We start from the raw sequence: 20183 nt of genomic DNA, 5'->3' as shown, positions 1-20183 counted from the left end.
CATCAGTTCTTTTTAAAAAAAGAATTTTTATTAACTAGATCAAGCTTTAATAGTCAATTCCAGTGGTTCACACTGAATACATTTCACATGCATTTTTATACAAAGCAGCAAAAGTGGAGGCATTATACATTGTTTTATTTTAGATTAGTTAATTACACATGTAATATTGAATTTTTACCCACAGCACAGGCAAAAAATAATGATTCTAAACTTCCTTATGGTTCTACAGTGACTCACTAACAACTGAAGCTGATGCAGCTGAACATCCAACCATATTAAAACATGATCTAACTTATTTAAGTACATCATTTCGATCTAATTTTCATTTCAGGTTTAACAAATAGCTGTAAAATGAACATTCAGAGCACATGGAGATAAGAGGAAGCGTGCAAAGAAAGGACTGGAGCGTGAAGAGAAGAGGCGGGAACATCAGTGCAGTCACTCATAAAGTAGACAGCACTACTAAAGGTCTCTACACGGTGTAGTGTTTCCTACTTTATGGATGAGTGTACTGTTTGCTGCGAAGGATGATCTTATGGAGAACCAAGTGATGCTGAATCTGTATGTCTTGTTTATTAAATATTAATAAAGATGGTGTTTCAAGATTGATTGTAATGCAATAATGTTTTTGAGTGCATTCGTCTTTATATGTGCATGCTAACTTGTATCAAACTAATTTGAATTCATGAAAGAGTAATAAAATGAAGCTGAACTGCGTAAGTGTGTGTAAAACATATAGTGTGGTTGTTAAACTAACACCAGAGCAGTTGCTGCATACAGGAAGAATATTACAAAAATAGCTCAAATCATATAAAGACATCAGTATTGAAAAGAAGATATAAAACAATAATTCTTAAATGACCATTATCAGTCTTTTAAGGCTATAATGCACTAGCTGCTTTCCAAAATTGCTTTCTTGTATAAATCAGAAATTCATTTCCTTTTATGTATTTAATTGATGCTAAGCATAGTGCATACGTAGTGGAAAGGTCAAGTGCATTTAGAGACATGATACGTCATGTACATTACAGGAAACAAGACACATTATATGGTAAAAAAAAAAAAAATAGCTGGAGCTGGAGTTGAATTCAGTAAAGTGGGTTCTATTCACAATCTGAGGTCACTCTCCTGTTCTTGATTTCTGATTGTTCATTTCCTTTAGTCCCAAGGCAGGGGTTGCAAAAAGTTTGATGGCACAAGACCTCTGTAGCCATGTAGATCTCCCTGGATCAATATAAAACAGTCATTCTTTAACTTACAACCTTTAAAAAAATGCATGCGTGGTAGACAGAGTCATAATACTTACATAATAAAATCCATCACTGTCCATTTCTCCAAAAACATATATAATGTCTCCTGCACGAAAGGGAAGCTCATCCTTAAGGAGAAAACAACCAAAACACACTAATTTAAAATTCTATTTGATATTTTTAAATTCAATTATTGTATTTGTATTTAATAGTCCAATAGTTCAAGCAACTAGCTATCAATAAATCAATACATAGCTAAGATGTGTGAATGAATAAATGAATAGATAGATGATAGATAGATAGATAGATAAGGCTTATTATATTTAGAAAACATCAAACAATTTTGGTTTTACAATTTCATTTCATTGATTCTATTTGTATAACATTTCAAAAGGTCTATAATTAAACTTTTTCAGTGTGTTACTGTAAAGCAATGTAATATATATATATATATATATATATATATATATGTGTGTGTGTGTGTGTGTATGTATATATACACACACACACACACACACACACACACACACACACACATATATACATGTTTTAATATAAAGCATTAAGATTATTAATAATAATAAATATATAAAATTATTTCAATGTATTAATGTTAAAATATCAAAAATATTATTTAAAATATTTTATTTTTTCTTTAATTTTATTAGAAAACATGAATACTTATATAGTCTGAATGTAGTACTATATAGAATAAGAATACAATATATTCTAATATATTATATTAATAAAGTAATTTTATTTATTTATCTACTTTAGTATATGGACCAATTCTGACTGTTAACTAGTTGCTTATAATAATAATAATAATAATTCATTTTATTTGTGGGCGCCTTTCAAGACACTCAAGGACACCTTACAATAATAAAATACACAATTAAACAAAGGGAAGAAACAACAACACAAACAATAATACAAAAAATCAATACACAATAACCTAAATAAAATCACTCAGGATAGGCTAATCTAAAAAAATGAGTTTTAAGGCGCGATTTAAAAATGGAAAGACTAAGACTATTACGTATATCTTGAGGTAATGTATTCCAAAGTGTCGGAGCAATACAACTTGAGGTAACTAAAGGCTCTACTTCCCATGGTAGTTAAACGTACAGATGGTACAACAAGAGTCACAGAAGCAGAAGACCTGAGGGATCGAGTAGGTACATACACACGAAGAAGTTCACTAAGATAAGAAGGTGCTAGATTATAAAGGGCCTTATAAGTAAAAAGTAAAATCTTGAATTGAATACGATATCTGATTGGAAGCCAATGAAGGTGCCCTAAAACTGGAGTAATATGCTCATTCAACGGTGTTCGTGTAATGATCCGAGCTGCTGAATTCTGAACCATCTGAAGTTTATGAATAAGTTTCTGTGAAACACCACTGAGCAGAGAGTTACAGTAGTCAATTCGAGAGGTAACCAATGCATGCACGAGAACAGCAGTACCATTAACAGAAAGAGATGGTCGAAGACGATTAATATTTCGCAGATAGTAATATGCGGACCGTGTAATATTATTTACATGTGCCTTCGAAAGACAGAGTACTGTTAAGGATGACACCCAAACTCTTGACCTGAGAAGGAGAGATAACAGTTGTCGATAGTAAGTGTAAAACTTCCACAATTACGCAGTTTTGATTTAGTACCTACTAATAAAATTTCAGTTTTCGCACTATTAACTTTGAGAAAATTACATGCAAACCATGATTTAATTTCAGAAAGACAGAGCAAAAGAGAGGAAGAGGGCAATACTGAACTGGGCTTCGAAGATATATAGAGCTGGGTGTCATCTGCGTAACAGTGAAAATTTATATTAAATTTACGAAAAATCTGTCCTAGAGGTAGTAAATACACTATAAACAGAAGAGGACCCAGGACTGAACCTTGAGGCACACCACTGGTTATCTGAGATATCCATGATTTAAAATTTTTATTTGAACGAACTGAGTCCGACCAGATAAATATGATTTAAACCAATCAAGGGATATACCAGTGATCCCAATAGAAATCAACCTCTCCAATAAAATGCTATGTGAGATAGTGTTGAAAGCTGCAGTTAAATCAAGAAGAATGAGTATTGATAAAAGTCCCGAATCTGCAGCCATTAACAAATCATTTGTGACTTTAATAAGTGCTGTCTCCGTGCTATGATAGGGACGATAAGCAGACTGAAATGGCTCAAACAAGTTATTCTCCATTAAATGAGTATGTACCTGCTGAGCAACAATTTTTTCCAGTAATTTAGAAAGAAAAGGTAAATTAGATATGGGTTGAAAATTTTCAGGGTTATTACAATCCGCACCAGGTTTCTTAAGTATGGGAGTTATGGCCGCTACTTTAAAGGATGAAGGAATAGTACCAGTAATAAGAGAAGAATGTATAATTATTAGCATGCCTGTTATTAAAATATTGGCTGTTTATTAGTACTTATAAAGCACATATTCTGCATAAACATATTCTACATCCCTACCCAATACCTAAATTTAACAACTACCTTACTAACTACTAATAAGCAGCAAATTAGTAGTTCATTGAGGCAAAAGTCGTAGTTAATGGTTTGTTAATACGAGAACTGGACCTTAAAATAAAGTGTGACCATACTTGTATAACATATTATATAATATAATAAAAATTATTTATAAAATATTAATATATATTGTTTGTATTATATTACAATATGCTGTCAATTAACATTTTTTGTACTTTGTACGTATTTACTGGAAAAAGCATTCACCTCAATATCCATGTTTGGAGAACTTTCCCATGGGTCATAATCAAAAATGGCCACCATCCTGTGGACCTTCACACCATCCGTCACACTAGAAGTTTCGCTAGGTGCTAAAATGAAAAGTACAAAGTAGTCACAATTCAATCCCTAAATCCATACAAGTGTACTATTTTTAATAATGTAGTAAATACACGGCTAATTGAATCAAACAAACAGAGAGAGATATAAATATAAATGCTTGCCTATTGATGGCGTATCCTCTGGTAAAAACCCCTGCTGGAACAGATGAAGTTTGAGCTCTCCGTCTTCCACAGGAATCTCAGAAACCATGTTGCTCGGCACAAAACCGAAGTGACCACCCGTCTCTCCGCTATAGAAGCCGTCAGCATCTTTATCTCCATATACCTACAAAAGAGCACATCACAGCATGAGCTAAGTAGGACAGAAATGATCTAAAGATCATGCGTGTTACATTTAGTAGGTTCATGTTTGACGACTTATGGAGTTCTGAGTAACTGTTAATTAAGATACAAGAAATAAACATCTTTACTTTAATGATCTGTCCTTGTTCAAAAGGCAGTTCCTCCTCCATTGTTTCAGGGTTTGGTGACATCACCGCAGGGTTGTATGAGAACAGAGCCACAAAGAGACGCACATTCGGGTCAAACATTTCTCTCTCGGATTCACAGTCCTCTATATCTTCTGGTGTAGCAACCCTAAGACCATCTGGATACAGATAGACATCCATCCCAATCATTCCAGGCTTCTTCCTCTATGCCTGCGACTGTCCAACTGATGTCCCCTCAGTAGGCAGACAGGTGGTTAGCAAACACCCATATGCTCACTAAAGCTTAAGCATTAAGAGCGGTAGCCAGGTTAATCTGCCTCAGACTAATCCTCTTGGAGGAAATGAATCAGTTTTACCCGAGACATCCCCAACTACAAACCTGACACATAAAATGGTTATCAAGTTCATTTTTTAAGACAGATTTCACATCATGGTGTGAAAGGGACTTGAAGCATTGAGGAATTGGAATAACACTCTGCCAGTGGATTTGGCCCAGTCCTGCTGCACACAGTCCTGCCGATTAGCTGAGCCATCCGTTCTGAACTGTGCCAAGTAGAGCTAGCTGTTAACCACATTATCGTCACGGAAGTAACCCTGCAAGTCCCTTTCACCTTTTCAGGACAATCCTTCGCAGTCAACAAAAGGTTTGCATGGGTCAACCTAGAGAAACCAAAACACATTGTGGAGATATTGCATAAACCAAATGCCATGTAATGGGAGAGAACTTGATTAACTGTTCTACTGTTGACTGGTAAGGTAAAACAGCATTAATTCTATTCTGTTCTAGAATTTTCTATTTGTATTTACCATATTCTTCACACTTCCATATTCTGACACTTATTGAAGTGTTCATAACACTAGCTAATATTCAAAGGTTATTTATTTATTTACTTACAGGTTTTTGGACAAAAAACAAAAAACATTTATCTTATGCTCACATCTTTATGTTGTATTTATTTGATCAAAAATATAATAAAACAGTAATATTGTGAAATATTATTACAATTTAAAATAACTGTTTTCTACTGTAATATATTAGAATGTAAGTTTATTCCTGTAAATTCTCAGCAGCCATTACTCTAGTCGTCAGTCTAAGAGTCAGAAAAATTATTCTTCAGAATTCTGAAATGCATTAAGATTTCATATATATATATATATATATATATATATATATATAAAACAAAAAACTGTTTTAAAAATTGATAATAGTAAGAACCATTATTAGTAACTGAGCACAAAATTATGATTGATAATAATTTAGCACCAAATCAATATTCTAGAATAATTTCTAAAAGTTGACTGCAGCACTGAATTATATGAATAAATTACATTTTAACATATTAAAAATAACTCTTTGAAGTTGTTATAATATTTCACAATATTACTGGGGGTTTTTTCAGTATTTTGAGAGACTTTTTTGGTGAGCATAAGACACTTTTAAAAACATTAAAAAAAATCTTAATTACTCCAAACTTTTATTAGTACTGTTTCCAAAAGGAAATGCACATGGTGGTTCCAAATGTTTGCCAGTTTTATCTATGATGCTTATTAAATAGTTAAATGAAAAAAAAAGAAAAAGAAAACTAGCCACAGTCTCCCTCATTAAAGGGATACAAATTGCTAGTTTTGTAAAATGACTCATATGAAGACCCTAGTTGCTTGTCTGCTCCATCAGTCTGATATCTATAACCTTTCTAAGCATAGACAAAACATGAGACACATTATCCTAAATGTTACAATAATTGTGTCATCCCCAAAATCCTCCACTCCATACAGGAGGGGTGCTAGATATGGTAATAGGGGTGACTCATTCTCCCATATTGCATTTGTTCTTAGAAGACCTCTGATGTGCCATCAACATTGCTGCTGATATGTGGCCTCTTGACTCCCATATAAGGACTATTACATCATGAGTGAGGCACCCATATGGCAAGCCATTTTAACAATTATTCTTTAAACATTTCCTATTTTACGTTACTTGTTAGTAGTATCTACTGATAGTTTGCTAATACTTTTACTGTAAATTATTTAATAGTACTAGTATTAGACAAATATATTTTTATGTGACACTCATAAAAGTATGTATCTCAATTGTTAATATAAGCATTTAAAGAAAAGTAAAGACATAAAAGATGGCAAGACATTCATAAACGTCTCCCACTCCAGATGAAGGACTTGACTCAGACACAACAAGGTGGACTCAGACCCAATACTAGCGAAATTTCTTATACTGTATCACTGTAAAAAGCGAAAGTTGACTTAACTTAAATCCATTTGTTCATAGTTACATTTTAAATCTTAAGAAAACACTTCAAACTAGAAAGATCTATAAAGTATAAAGTTTTGACTATGATTGCATATGCGCTGTAAAAAGTGATAAGTTGACTTAACTTAAAAAAATTGAGGAAACCCGTTGCCTTAAAATTATTAAGTACATAATAATAAAAAAAAAAGTTAAGTGAACTTGACAATTCACTTAACTTATTTTTTTAATTATCATTTACGGTACTTAAAAATTTCTTAAGATTTAAAATGTAACTATGAACAAATGGATTTGCATTAGTATCTAATACGTAAATATGTTGTTACAATATCAATACACTGTAAAAAGTGATAAGTTGACTTAACTTAAAAAAATTGAGGAACCCGTTGCCTTAAAATTTTTAAGTAAATGATCATTTAAAAAAAATACGTCAATTGAATTGTAAAGTTCACACCTTTTTTTTTTTTTTAATTATGTACTTAATAATTTTAAGGCAACGGGTTTCCTCAATTTTTTATGTTAAGTCAACTTTCACTTTTTACAGTGTAGCTTCAGTTAATGTAAGAATAAGTAATAGTCACTAGTAAAGCTCGAATAGTCAGAAACACCTGAAATACAAACTAGGCAGAAGTGAAATGATATTTGAACCACAGAATTAAATGAATTTAATGAAAACAATTACAATTATCACTAATTATATTAACATACTTGTCATCATTGTAATAGTACTAGTTAATAAGCAATACACTGAATAAATATTAGTCACTATTGGAATATATACCAATATCAATGTTGGACTAATTAAAAAGTGTTACATTTTATTTTATGGTGTCCGTGTTACAGTGTAATTGTACATTTAAATACTGAGTAATAATAATTAACACCACTTACTGTACTTACTATAGGAAATATATACTTACTATAGGGTTTGATTTCGGTCAAGGATCGCAAAACGAACCAAAAGAAGCGGGGGCTGCAGAACTACATTTTAATATTAGAAACAGTACTAATGGTATTAGTTAGATGCCAGCTATATTAGCCTATGTATTTTTAAGCTATGGTTCTCCCACAATTATAAAAACAAAACATTATACGACTTAACAAAATATGTCATTTACTTGAGTTTCTGACAAAATGTTTAATGTTATAATTCTATTTATAAATGTCTAAAATGTTATAAATCAGTCAATTTAAAAATATTTATTAATTTGAAATAAATTATGAAGTTTCATCCAGAGTTTTTGAATCTCTTGAATGAATGATTCAGACATCAAATATATTTAAAAGTCAATGTTCGCCACCTACTGGCATAATGTAACATATACAATCTTTATTTGAAGTGTATCATTACTTCCAAAGGTCAATTACCCATTTTGATTGCAGCTGCCGCAATATCAGAGTCTATATCCGATAACTGTAATTATGCATAGTTTACTGTAGTAAGCAGGCACGAGCAGAAGGGGGGGGGCTTTGGGGGCTCGAGCCCCTGCCCTTTTTCAAAATTATTAAAAAGTGCCCCTCTCGGACAAATAGCAATGATATTGTGGTCAATAAAACAAAATGCATTTGAATTCTAATTAACATGACAATTTGTACAAAACAGTAACTAATCGCTCAAAAGTCGGAAAATTCCTGTTTATTTTTACATATCTGTCCATCTGAGGTGTTGCTATGGGTTTCGTGCGTTTTGCTCGATTGACTGATATATTCCAGTCTGTTCAGAACCCGAGGCTCTCGAGTCATATATGGTTCTTTCAGTGAGTGCCTATGGGTCGACAGAAGGAAAAAATAGCATTTTTCATCAATAATCAAAGCTAGTGTGTCGATTTAATAAAAAATCCACATATTATATATTTTAGAATATTACATAATTCATCAATGCCTGTTTGTCGTATAATAGCCTACACCAAACAATCATGATCTGGCACAAGAAGTTCAAATTTCATTGGACAATACGTGAAGTGGAGCGGTTATTTTCTGTTCTTATTCATAAATCGGTTGAAAAGGACAGACGAGCTTATTTGTGGAGCGATCTTGATCTGCGGTTTGTCTCATTTTATAAATCAAATTACATCGCTAGGAAAATGTATGCTAAAAGCACTGCACAAAACCATGCAGCGCTAAAAGTCGCAATAATGGTAATCAGTAGGCTATTCAATTCACTTATATTTATGTATGATATACACCATTTACTATTTGATGAAACTATCATAGTTATTTAAGCCCAAGTGCCACCTACAGGCCTATTATGTGAAGTGTAGGCTGGCGAAATGGTGGCGTGAAAGGACTTTATTATATTACCATTTTTGATAATTATGCAGCATTATGAAAGTGTCTTATGCTCATCAAGCCTGCATTTATTTGATCAAAAATACAGAAAACAACAACAACAAAAAAAACTGTAGCCTAATATTGTGAATTATTATTACAATTTAAAAGAATGTTTTTCTATTTTAATATACATTCATACTATTTTAATAAAATCTCATTTATTTCTGTTATTCAAAGCTGAATTTTCAGCATCATTACTCCATTCTTCAATGCATGGTCCTTCAGAAATCATTCTAATATGCTGATTTATTATCAATGTTGGAAACAGTTGTGCGGCTTAATTTTTTTATTTTTATTTTATTTATTTATTTATTGGAATCTGTGATACTTTTTTGGGGTTCGTTGATAAATAAAAAGTTAAAAATAACAGCATTTATTCAAAATAGAGATTTTTTTCTAACAATGTCAATCTTTATCACTGTCTCTATTGCTGAATAAAAACTAATTTCTTTAAAAAAAAAGCTTTTGAATGGTAGTGTAGGCTATATTGTTACAAAAGTTATATTTTAAATAAATGCTGTTCTTATTTAACTTTTTATTCATCAAAGAATCCTGAAAAAAGTATCACATGTTTTCAACATTGCTAATAAATAAGCATTGCATAAAATGCATTAAGTAAATTTTGATCAAATAAATGCAGGCTTGATGACTATAAGTGACTTCTTGCAAAAAATATAAAATAGTAATGTATCCAATCTTTTGACCTATATATATTTTTTTTTCCCTCATATTGCCCTTTTTACATTTGAGCCCCTGCCCCTGAGGAACTCTCTGCACGTCCCTGGTAGTAAGTAAAAATAAAGTGCTACCTTAAAAAGTGCTAGTAACGTACCAATAGACAGGCCTAGTTAGTTTTAAGGAATAAATGTCGTGGCAGCTTGCCACAGCACCCACGTTTAGAACCCTGACGTAGCCCTCCAGCGCGTGAGGAGGGGCGAGGGTGGCCCGTCGGCACGAGCGCAGACAGCAAGGAACAGCTGCAGAGAGGCTCTCGTTCATTCAATTACACCGCATAGCTCATACAATATTACTGTTTCTTCCCCAAAAAACAAATAATATCGTCCAAACCATAACCATCCAACATGGTTGACCGCGAGCAGCTGGTTCAAAAAGCCAGGCTGGCTGAGCAGGCAGAGAGATATGATGATATGGCAGCAGCCATGAAATCGGTAAGTCATTCTTTCAATTTACCCTTGGGGTTTTATTTGTTTGATGGTTTAGTTTGACCAACGATCGCTAAATCATTCAGTCTATCTAAATCTATCTATCTATCTATCTATCTATCTATCTATCTATCTATCTATCTATATTTAAGTCAAATAATTTATGAAAAATGTAAAAAGATGATATAATTTTCGTATTATGCATACTAAATGCTCGATCCATTTTGATGGAACAAATGGTAGGCTAGTTGTGAATGATCATATAGGTTGAGTTACAGTAAAATATGGCATGTAACTGGAGCCTTTAATATAGTGTCCTATAATAATTTTTGGGGTGGTGATCTATGATAAATCAGTGCTTTATTAATGAGAGTGCAGTGGATCGGGTGTAGACTGTCTGGATCTTGGGCGGTGCCTCCTGTCTTACCCGAGCCCACAATCAAATGAATGAGACAACACATGACAAATGTATAAATATGTTTCAACATCGCTTTCAGCATTAATGAAATACAAAAAAATCAATATTTTGCACTTCATTCTTTTTTAAATCGTTGCTTTGCGTAACATACTGCATATTCATGCTCATAACGCAGTGTATAGTATATGATTTGATTTTACACTAGAAACAGGCGTTTTATCATTGCTGTTCATCACCCAAGCATAGTGTAGTTTTGTCATAAATGCATTAGATATTCATCTTCCATCATCAGCATAAATTCCAACTGCCTTTTTTCCTCCTCATGCATCCTCACAATTTAGTTATGCCTTCCCATATTCATTCTCCACATATGGGAGTTATTAAGATATTTCCTCTGAACCAACGTTAGAGGCAGCAGCATTCCTTCTAGAATCTTCCATCCTTGTCATATTGCAGTAAGGTCCATGATTCAGATTGGATATTCCTTTTTGTTTCAAACCCACCGATTTATATATTATTAAAGGCAGTGTATCTCTCGTACACTGTTAATTCACAGTGAATATTGTTTCTGGGAAAATTTTAACAGTATTTGAGAGGATGAGCATACAGGGCACCATAATGAATTCATTCAAGGCCTTAGGGCTTCTCGAGGGGTGGGGTGGGGGGGTGGAGAAGGGGAACATCTGCATCTCTAATGCTTCTTCACTGTCAGCATCCTGACTATATTCCCATCCAAGTGAGGGCATTTAGGAGACTAGTCTTACACAGGCTTATGGAGATTGAGGAGGACCCCTCCGTTTCTGCTTTGTCAAGGGTTGACATCATGCTTTTTTTCTGGAGGGGTGTCGTCTAGCATCTGATAGAATGGTTCTTACCCATGGTAATACGTTTCTGACTTAATTAAAAATGACATGTAGATGTGTCTGCCTCAATACTCTTAGACCTCCAATAAATTATCTTCATATTGAAAGAGTCATAAAGCAACTGGGTAAAAGCTAAATCTGCTAATTTACAATCTAGACAAGATGTGTTGGCACTCATTAGCAGTGTTTTACAATAAAAACTTAATTTATTACCAAAATGTGCAATACAAGATTAAGTGTATTGACTGAAAAATAGAGCAGTGACAGATAAGATCCACCCGATCAATTTTGCTAAAATGGTTGTATTATCTTACAGCCATATTACCTTGGTCTAAATCCCAAATGGCTGTTAAAAGGGAAGGTTCCCATCCTTGCAATGATTGTTGTGTATGCCGGACAGGCAATTTTAGTTTCATGGATCAGTGGGGGAGATTTAAAAGCAGTTTGACTCTAAAGTTACTTCAGTCCCATAGATAAAAGCCCATTTAGCCACAGATCTGATGAGAAAGTGCCCACAGGCCTCCATTATCTTGATGCGTCCGGCCAAAGAGACAAGCAGCAATAGGCCAAGCTTCAAACTTCACATTGGAGTGAGATCATCTAGTTTTTACTTAAAATTTGTGAAAGGCTTCCTTCCATATAAATATTTGCATGCGATTGCAACACGGGTACCAAGGCAACAAGGTTACCCGTCACCCACCACAACTAGCCTATCTGTTACTATCTGTCTGTGAGAGGCATGCCAAATTTCTATTGCACAGAACCCGTGTATCCGGACGTAAATAGCAATAAGTTTGTTTAAATAAAACCTTCTTTCATATCCTCCTGCCTCTGTTTCGTTATGAGTCCCGTATTCCTGTCCTAGCCAGTGTTCCTGTTTTCTACTCTGATCTTTATTGATCTGTCTAAGCTGTCTTTGAATTCTGTTCTCTTTGTATTCTGAGGAGTTTGAGGGAATAATTTTAGCTTTTGTGGCTGGTAGCTAAAATAAGACATCTTGATCTGAAGCATACGACATTTGAAAAGTGTTCAATTGCACATTGGTACACTTATAAAAATAAAGGTCCTTATTGGCTTTGACGGCTCCACAAAGAACCTTTAACATCCATGGAACCTTTCCATTCCAAAAAAAGGTTCTCTATTGCGGAAAAAGTTCTTTAGATTATTAAACTGTTCTTCACACAAAGACTCTAAAATGTTCTTTGAGGAACCCAAAATGGGGCATTACTGCAAAAACACCGTTTTGAAACCTTTATTTTCAAGAGAGTACAGAAAACAATTTAACCCATGATATTATGTAATTGCACCACAAAGAGGTTCTGACATTTTGACTAGAAGGAGATCTGTAGTTGACATGAGTGATTTATGACTTACCCTCATGAAAATGTGGAATCAAACTCGTTTTACATATGTAGTATAGCCGTCCCAGTTTGGCAAGAGAAAAGGTCAGTGAGAAGGCCACCGTAACACATGAACTGCCGCACAGAGATCGTGTTAACTTACACTGCAGCTGCCCTGGAGGGTATGTGGTAACATTTCGCCTCCCACCCCTGCCCCCTATCCTCTCCCTGCCCCCACTCTCGGCTGAAGTGATTTCACCTCTAGTGTATTGTGTAGCGCTAGTGCTCTGTCATCTCACTAGATAGAGTTGGACTACTGTACAAAATGAGACGATTGCCATGGAAACTGCACTTGGCATGTAGCTCGAGCTCATGGCTGCACAATGCATTCAGCCAGCTGATGAAGCTCTCTGTGGATATTATCATTATGCAACTGAAAAATTAACTGTTGCACGTTCATATTATCGCTAAGTTAGTTGCATAACAAGAAAAGCTTGTTATTACCTTGCTGGATGATGAACATCTCTTTCCTCAAACAGCGTTCTATTTCCTTCCTTTGTAGGTAACAGAGTTGAATGAGGCCTTGTCCAATGAAGAGAGGAACCTCTTGTCCGTCGCCTACAAGAACGTCGTAGGTGCTCGGCGCTCATCCTGGAGGGTCATCTCCAGCATCGAGCAGAAGACCTCCGCGGATGGCAACGAGAAGAAGATCGAGATGGTGAGGGCCTACCGCGAGAAGATTGAGAAGGAGCTGGAGGCCGTGTGCCAAGACGTGCTCAACCTGTTGGACAACTTCCTGATCAAGAACTGCAACGACACCCAGCACGAGAGCAAGGTCTTCTACCTGAAGATGAAGGGAGACTATTACCGTTACTTGGCCGAGGTGGCTACGGGCGAGAAGCGCTCCACCGTGGTGGAATCCTCTGAGAAGGCCTACAACGAGGCTCACGAGATCAGCAAAGAGCACATGCAGCCCACTCACCCCATCCGGCTGGGATTGGCCCTCAACTACTCGGTCTTCTACTACGAGATCCAGAACGCTCCGGAGCAGGCCTGTCATCTCGCCAAGACGGCCTTCGACGACGCCATCGCCGAGCTTGACACCCTCAATGAGGACTCCTACAAAGACTCAACCCTCATCATGCAGCTCCTCCGAGACAACTTAACACTGTGGACGAGTGACCAGCAAGATGACGAGGGTGGGGAGGGCAACAATTAAAAGTAGACAAGTTCTTGATCTAGAAACATAAAAATGGCTGGTGGACTTTGGCAGCAGCTTTTGCCATGGTTTCCTCTGCAGCAGCAGTTCTTTATTTTTCCACGAGTTTAAAGAAAAAAAATATCAAGGGTGGTAAAGGGGGGGCTGAAGTCCTAGTTTGAATATATACAGAAATATATATAGTTGAATGGGCCTCCCTCTTCTTGGTTCTCTTTGACATTTGCCAAAACCACAGAAATGTCAGTCAATCAGCCGGAAACGGTCGTTGTTGGTTGGGAATGGCAGCCTCACACTGGCATATGGACTGATGTATTTCAAAGGGATGCTGCTTATTTATGTTTTGGGTGGTAGAAAAGCATTTCAAAAAGAGGTTAAGGTGGCGATCGAAGGGTAAAAATAGTATTAAATGGTTCCAGTATTAGTCACGAGTTGATCTGTTTGAATCGTCCTGTATGCGCTCAATTAACTGAACTGGAAATTCGATTTAAATAGCTATTAGATGGAAGTGCGTTGAATAAAATTGAGTTCTCTTGAATGCACAAAACAGATAAAGTTTAGTCATTGACATATATTCATCACAGTCTGATACTACTGGAACCATTGACTTTTGTGAAGGACAGGTTGGGGAAAAGGCAGAGACTGATCTGGTTTAAAAAAAAGAAAAAAAAAGAAAGAAAAGAAAATAGGAAAATATTGCAGCTTCAAAGTTTGTGGTTTACTTCTGTGTTTAATTTATTTTTGCACTTGCCAAGTATACTGTTTTGTCAGTGTAAGATAATTACAACGATACTATCAATGATTCAATATTGTGCATGCTGGTGATGTATTTATACAATAGCTTGACTTTATTAACTTATATCTTGGATGTTATGTATTCCTATAATTGAAAAGTAAACTGGCTTCATATTGTTTATTTATAATTTATCAGTTTTTCGTTTTGATTTGCTATTCCAAAATTGTGATTGTTAACAATAAATCGATCTGTTATGGGCGTTGCCGTTGTGACATGGAATGTTTTTTCTTTAGCTAGGCTGACTTTCGAAAAACACTACTGATCACTTAAATGTACCGGTGTTTTTCTTGGTAAATTGTAACCATGACATTGTTAAGCAATGTTTTGCTCTCTGAACAATATATGTCATATTATGCACATTGAACGTGTGGTTTAAACAACAGTGACGTTACCGAATCAGTGTTTCCGTGAACGATTCAGAACATGGACCATAAATTGTCTTTGGCAGTATTTTTAAATTCATTTCTTTGCCTTTTTCCTTTCTTTTTTTTTTTTTTTAACTTTTAGCTGTATCCTGAGTGACAATATCTTGAATGTGAATAACTATGTAGCAGTTGCACAAGAGCCAAAATAATTATAACAATAAAAAGACAGAAAAAAACAATTCAAGTAGTCATAGATGCATCATGTCAATCAATGCTGGTCGTGTGTATTGTTTTTCCATTATTGACTCATCTAAAAAAAAAAAAAAAAGCAGCAAACAATTACTTAAAATACTGAATTACAGCACGGAATTTGCAATGTGTGCTCAAATCCAAATCCCGCTGTTCTTGTCAAACAATCTACAGTTAAGCATCATTACATATGTTTTAAAGCACAAGATGCCAACAGGTTCAAACACTGTGGTGAATCCACAACTGAATTTAAGAAGACCAAATGGTTCTTCTCTGCATTGCACCTACTCTCCATGATTAGTGCTCAGCACTGCATTGCAGAGCTCACCTCTCTACAATATAATAATGTGCTTGACATACGAATGTGCCTCGATAAGGACTGTATTATTGGCTTTAGCTACAGCATGCCTGCATTAAAAATCATTTGATGTTTGATGCAAAAACTGCAAAGAAATGGCAGACTTTTTTCATTTGAAGGTCACATGACAAACCTGCATGCCTGTAGACATTTCCAATTGAATTCATTATCAGCATGACTAATTATTTGAATAATTATCTCACTGATGCTAAACTCGGATCTCTTCTGCTGTCTGAAATGAACGTGATCTGTGACTGCCACCTAAACTGCACGAGCACCATCTGAAATCACGCTTCGTTCTAGTACCTTTTGCGTTTGTATCTATTTCTTTTTCATATTGTGGAGGTAAAACAAACTTACACACTGAATTGCTAGCTCTTTCAGCATTCTGCTGCAGCCTCCTACAGCAACCCACACCCAGTAGAGCAAGAGATGAATTTCTCTGCTCAAAATGGTCCACAATAACAGCCAATCGCAGGCACAGTGAGCTGTCATATCCACCAATCCAGTGCATGTTGCTAGGGCTGGAGAAAAAAACATCCCCTTTCCCACTGGCACTGTTCAGACATCTAGAACAACCTGCAAAGAGATAAACATCAGAACATCAGAGACACCAATAAAATTCAAGGGAAACCTGTCTCCCCTCGTTCACATTGAGACTCCGTCATGTAGACAAAAAGAGCAAGCCACCATTTTCTGCTGCATTATGATCGGATGCAAGATAGAAAGATCTGAATATGCTTGCCCTGGTTAAATTGTTCAGATAAGGGTTCTCAGCTGAATATTTGTCACCTCAAATATATGTGCTGCATTATTTCTTTCTGTTCTATTGAGGCTTATTTAATTGATTTCATACTTGATCGTCTGATAAACAGGGACATTCTGTCTTATGTACTATTGGAATAGGATGGAATACGTCCGTCTCTGCCCCTCAAGGGTGTTCACATTTAAAGTTTAATCTGGAGAAAACAAATGGACAACATTCATTAACACATTGTACCATCTGTATAAAGCAGAATGCCAAGGATTTGTGATGTGCCTTGGTCTAAGATCCCATCTGCTTAAAACGACTTCCAAATCAATAACAAAAATATGCAGAGATATACGTCATTAAAAACCACTGGTAAATGAATCGTGCCCCTTATGGTTACAGATGAACAAGTAAAACTACAGACATATTTAGATGGATAATTCACCCAAAAATTTCTATTCACCCATATGTTGTTCCAAACCTGTATGACTTTGTGTCTTCTGTGGAACACAAAGGAGGAAGTTTTGTAGAATGCTGGCAACCAAACAGTTTTAGTGTACAATAACTTCCATTGTACTGACCCAAAAAATAATTTTTAGAATTTTTTTATTTGACATAATAGAAACTAAATATTTTCCAAATAATATTTTATGCATATTTAGTATATATTTTTATATTTGATTTTGAATTTTTTTCACAGTATACATTTGGTCTGGGCATAAACTGGGTATAAAGAGATGAAAATATATAGCTAATTTTAGGATAGGGGTCCATCGCATCAGGATGATCATATGTATGCAAAAGACTGGAAACCCCTGGTATAGACAGCTAACTTACTTATTGAAAACATTAAAAACTGCACTGACATTGTAAATTAATTGAAACTAATCTCCATATCACTGATCCCAAAAAATGCTATATTATCGCAATAAGGAATTATAGACAATATGACCTTCTGTAAAGTTGCTTTGAAATGATGTGTATTGTGAAAAGCACTATACAAAAAATCAAATAAAAATTGACTTTTGATTTGACTTGATATGACTGTGGCTCTTGTAGGCCTATACCTGTTCAAACAGTCACCAAAGGACATGAATTTCACTCTAGGCCACAATTAGCATTTGAATATTTCACACTTAAGATGAGATAATGATCTTAATTTGTTACAAATGCAGCAAATATGATCAGATATGAGAGATTACAGTAACAAAAAGAGTATAATGCTGTACAAATGAGAAAACAAACCACATGTTTACATTTTAGGAATTTAATTTAAATAAAAAGGGGTCTTTTAGGTTTACTTATACATTTACCCTGCTGAAAAACCCCCAATAGAACCCTGCCCAAAACACAATAGAAAATGTAATGGTTTTAATGGGAATTGTATTGGTTTTAATGGACTATAATGGTGTCTACTGGTATGTGATTCTATTGATGGGATGTTAAATCCTATTGGAAAAATGCCCAAAACACACTACAAAAAGGAATTTTGTAATGGCTTTACTGGAAAAAGCTAATGGTTTATAATGGTATTTTAATGGAAACCATTGGAATTTCTGTGATGGCTTCTATTGGGCTTCTATTGTTTTTTTTTAGCAGGGTAGTAATTTTTGTAACAGCTTTTACATTGAAACATTGAAAGAAGTGCAGTGGTAATATTAGCAGGAGTGTCTCTGAATAGTCCAGAGGGAAAAGGGACACTTCAACGCTTCCTTCATTACGCAACGTCTATAAAGAGCACTTACCAATGGTTTTGACCTCTCCATCCACGGTTTTCACAAACTGCATGTTTAATTAAAATACCAACCTGGAATGAATGCAATTCTAACTCTGTATAGAAATATGACACTGGTGATTTGAACATCATGTTTTCTGAATGAGTAATTGCGTTGTTTTTGATTGTATGGCTCTGCATCCAACGCGGAAGTTATTTGAATATATGAGACTCGCGATTCAAGAATAACAAAGTGCAGTAAACAGTACAACTATTTCCGCTACAAACCAGTGTTTAGAATTACAGCAATACTTAAAAATAGTTGGTTAAGAAATACCAGCGATATCAAGCAACACAACTGGAAGTGGATGACACCGGAAGCCACGCACATTCAAGTTAGAAATCATGCCCGCACGCTCGTAAGGTAATATAATTTGCTCTATGGGCTCTTACACTGTCAACAAATGTAAATTGTGACTTACATTATGTTGAGTACAGTGCAGGTGTATTAACCTAACGTTATAAGTGTGTGCTAAATTATTTGCTGTTTGAAAGTACATGGTACACACACCCAGGGGAATAACAGCAGGCAACCACATGGATGCTCACCATATGTTGAGTAAATAATCTGAATATTGACAATGTGAATTGAGTCAACTGACTGGTGTTTTATCACTATAAGTGGTTGAGAACGTGAATTATATAACAGGAAACCCTGTTCTGTTTTGTCCTGAATAGCTCAAGTGACAACAGATTAGTTAAGAAAACTGAGTGTGGATTTGAAGGCTGAAGGTTTTATGTAAAGTGCATTTTTAGGATTACCAAGTAGAAAGTCATTGTGTTGCACAGTTCTGTTATTATCACAATTTTTACTACAATGTTTTTCAGAAACAAGTTAACAAGTTTTAGATTAGAGAATATCACAGATTATTTCAAGGTTATTAGGTCACGTTCAAAATCAAAAGAAATAAATTATGTTTCTTTAAATTAATTGTATATTATGATCATTGAGAACATTTTTCTCTCTATTTCTCTCTCTCTCTCTCTCACACACACACACACACACACTCTTATATAGGAATTTGATCAATTCCAATTCCGATTCTGCTTATCGATTCCGATTCTTTTCTTTCCCAGTTTCGATTCCAATGTGTTCAAAAAAAAAAAGAAGAAAAAAAGTGAAGTCAAGCATTTAGATATCAAACGTATTTATTCTGTGTTTGTTTTTGCAAAACATTTAATTGCTGCTGAATACCATGAACAAAAATTAGCCAGCTACATAAAATCTGGACTCAGTTAAGAGCAGTTTGTGTGCAAAATAGAGCTGCACGATTCTGGATAAATTGAGACCTTTTTTTTTTTAAATGGAGGTTGTAGCCTAGTTCTCTCACATTCTGAAGAAACAAATATTAGACAACTAAACAAAATCTCATGGAATTTATGAATGGAATGATTCAATGACTCGCTCAAAATTTGAGTCAGTGTTTTTGAATGAATAATTCAAAGACAAATTTTTAACGGTCCCTTTTCGCCACCTAAAACAAAACAAAAAAATGCGCACACAGGAATTGATAGGTGGAATTGAAATTTTAATTTTACAAGTATCCGATTCCTGACCTTAAATATCCGATTCTGGAATTGGAATTGATTTTCAATTCCCAACCCTACTCTTATAAGAGTTATTTAATGCATTACAAAATATGCAGTAATAAAAATAATGTGAATTTGACAGAGGAGATTGATTTTGAGCTTTGATTTTGTTAAATATAATTTAAAATGGGGTGAAATGT

At 34.9% G+C, this 20183-nt stretch overlaps 2 protein-coding genes across 5 annotated transcripts; one reads left to right on the top strand and one right to left on the bottom strand.

The window, feature by feature from the left end:
* Positions 1-1099: 1099 nt before the first annotated feature.
* Positions 1100-18769, bottom strand: si:ch211-105f12.2 (RIMS-binding protein 2-like). Of its 4 annotated transcripts, XM_058745293.1 has the most exons (7): positions 18425-18769; positions 16289-16507; positions 4549-5226; positions 4241-4403; positions 4005-4108; positions 1307-1378; positions 1100-1224 (listed from the first exon to the last, which is right to left on the bottom strand). In XM_058745293.1, exons 3-7 carry the CDS (start codon positions 4753-4755, stop codon positions 1159-1161), a joined length of 612 nt encoding a protein of 203 aa, XP_058601276.1. In that variant the 5' UTR covers positions 4756-5226; positions 16289-16507; positions 18425-18769; the 3' UTR covers positions 1100-1158. The 4 variants fall into 4 exon arrangements, with proteins under 4 accessions (XP_058601276.1, XP_058601278.1, XP_058601277.1 ...); XM_058745295.1 differs by lacking the exon at positions 4549-5226; XM_058745294.1 differs by lacking the exon at positions 18425-18769 and having other exon boundaries at positions 16289-17285.
* ywhag2 (3-monooxygenase/tryptophan 5-monooxygenase activation protein, gamma polypeptide 2) lies at positions 10086-15566 on the top strand. Its single transcript, XM_058745292.1, has 2 exons — positions 10086-10329; positions 13507-15566. Exons 1-2 carry the CDS (start codon positions 10243-10245, stop codon positions 14161-14163), a joined length of 744 nt encoding a protein of 247 aa, XP_058601275.1. The 5' UTR covers positions 10086-10242; the 3' UTR covers positions 14164-15566.
* Positions 18770-20183: the final 1414 nt, after the last annotated feature.

Source organism: Onychostoma macrolepis, chromosome 15 (assembly GCF_012432095.1).
Source record: "Onychostoma macrolepis isolate SWU-2019 chromosome 15, ASM1243209v1, whole genome shotgun sequence".
NCBI lineage: Eukaryota > Metazoa > Chordata > Actinopteri > Cypriniformes > Cyprinidae > Onychostoma > Onychostoma macrolepis.
The sequence above is the reverse complement of the archived record's forward strand: the minus strand, read 5'-3'. Positions and strand labels throughout refer to the sequence as shown.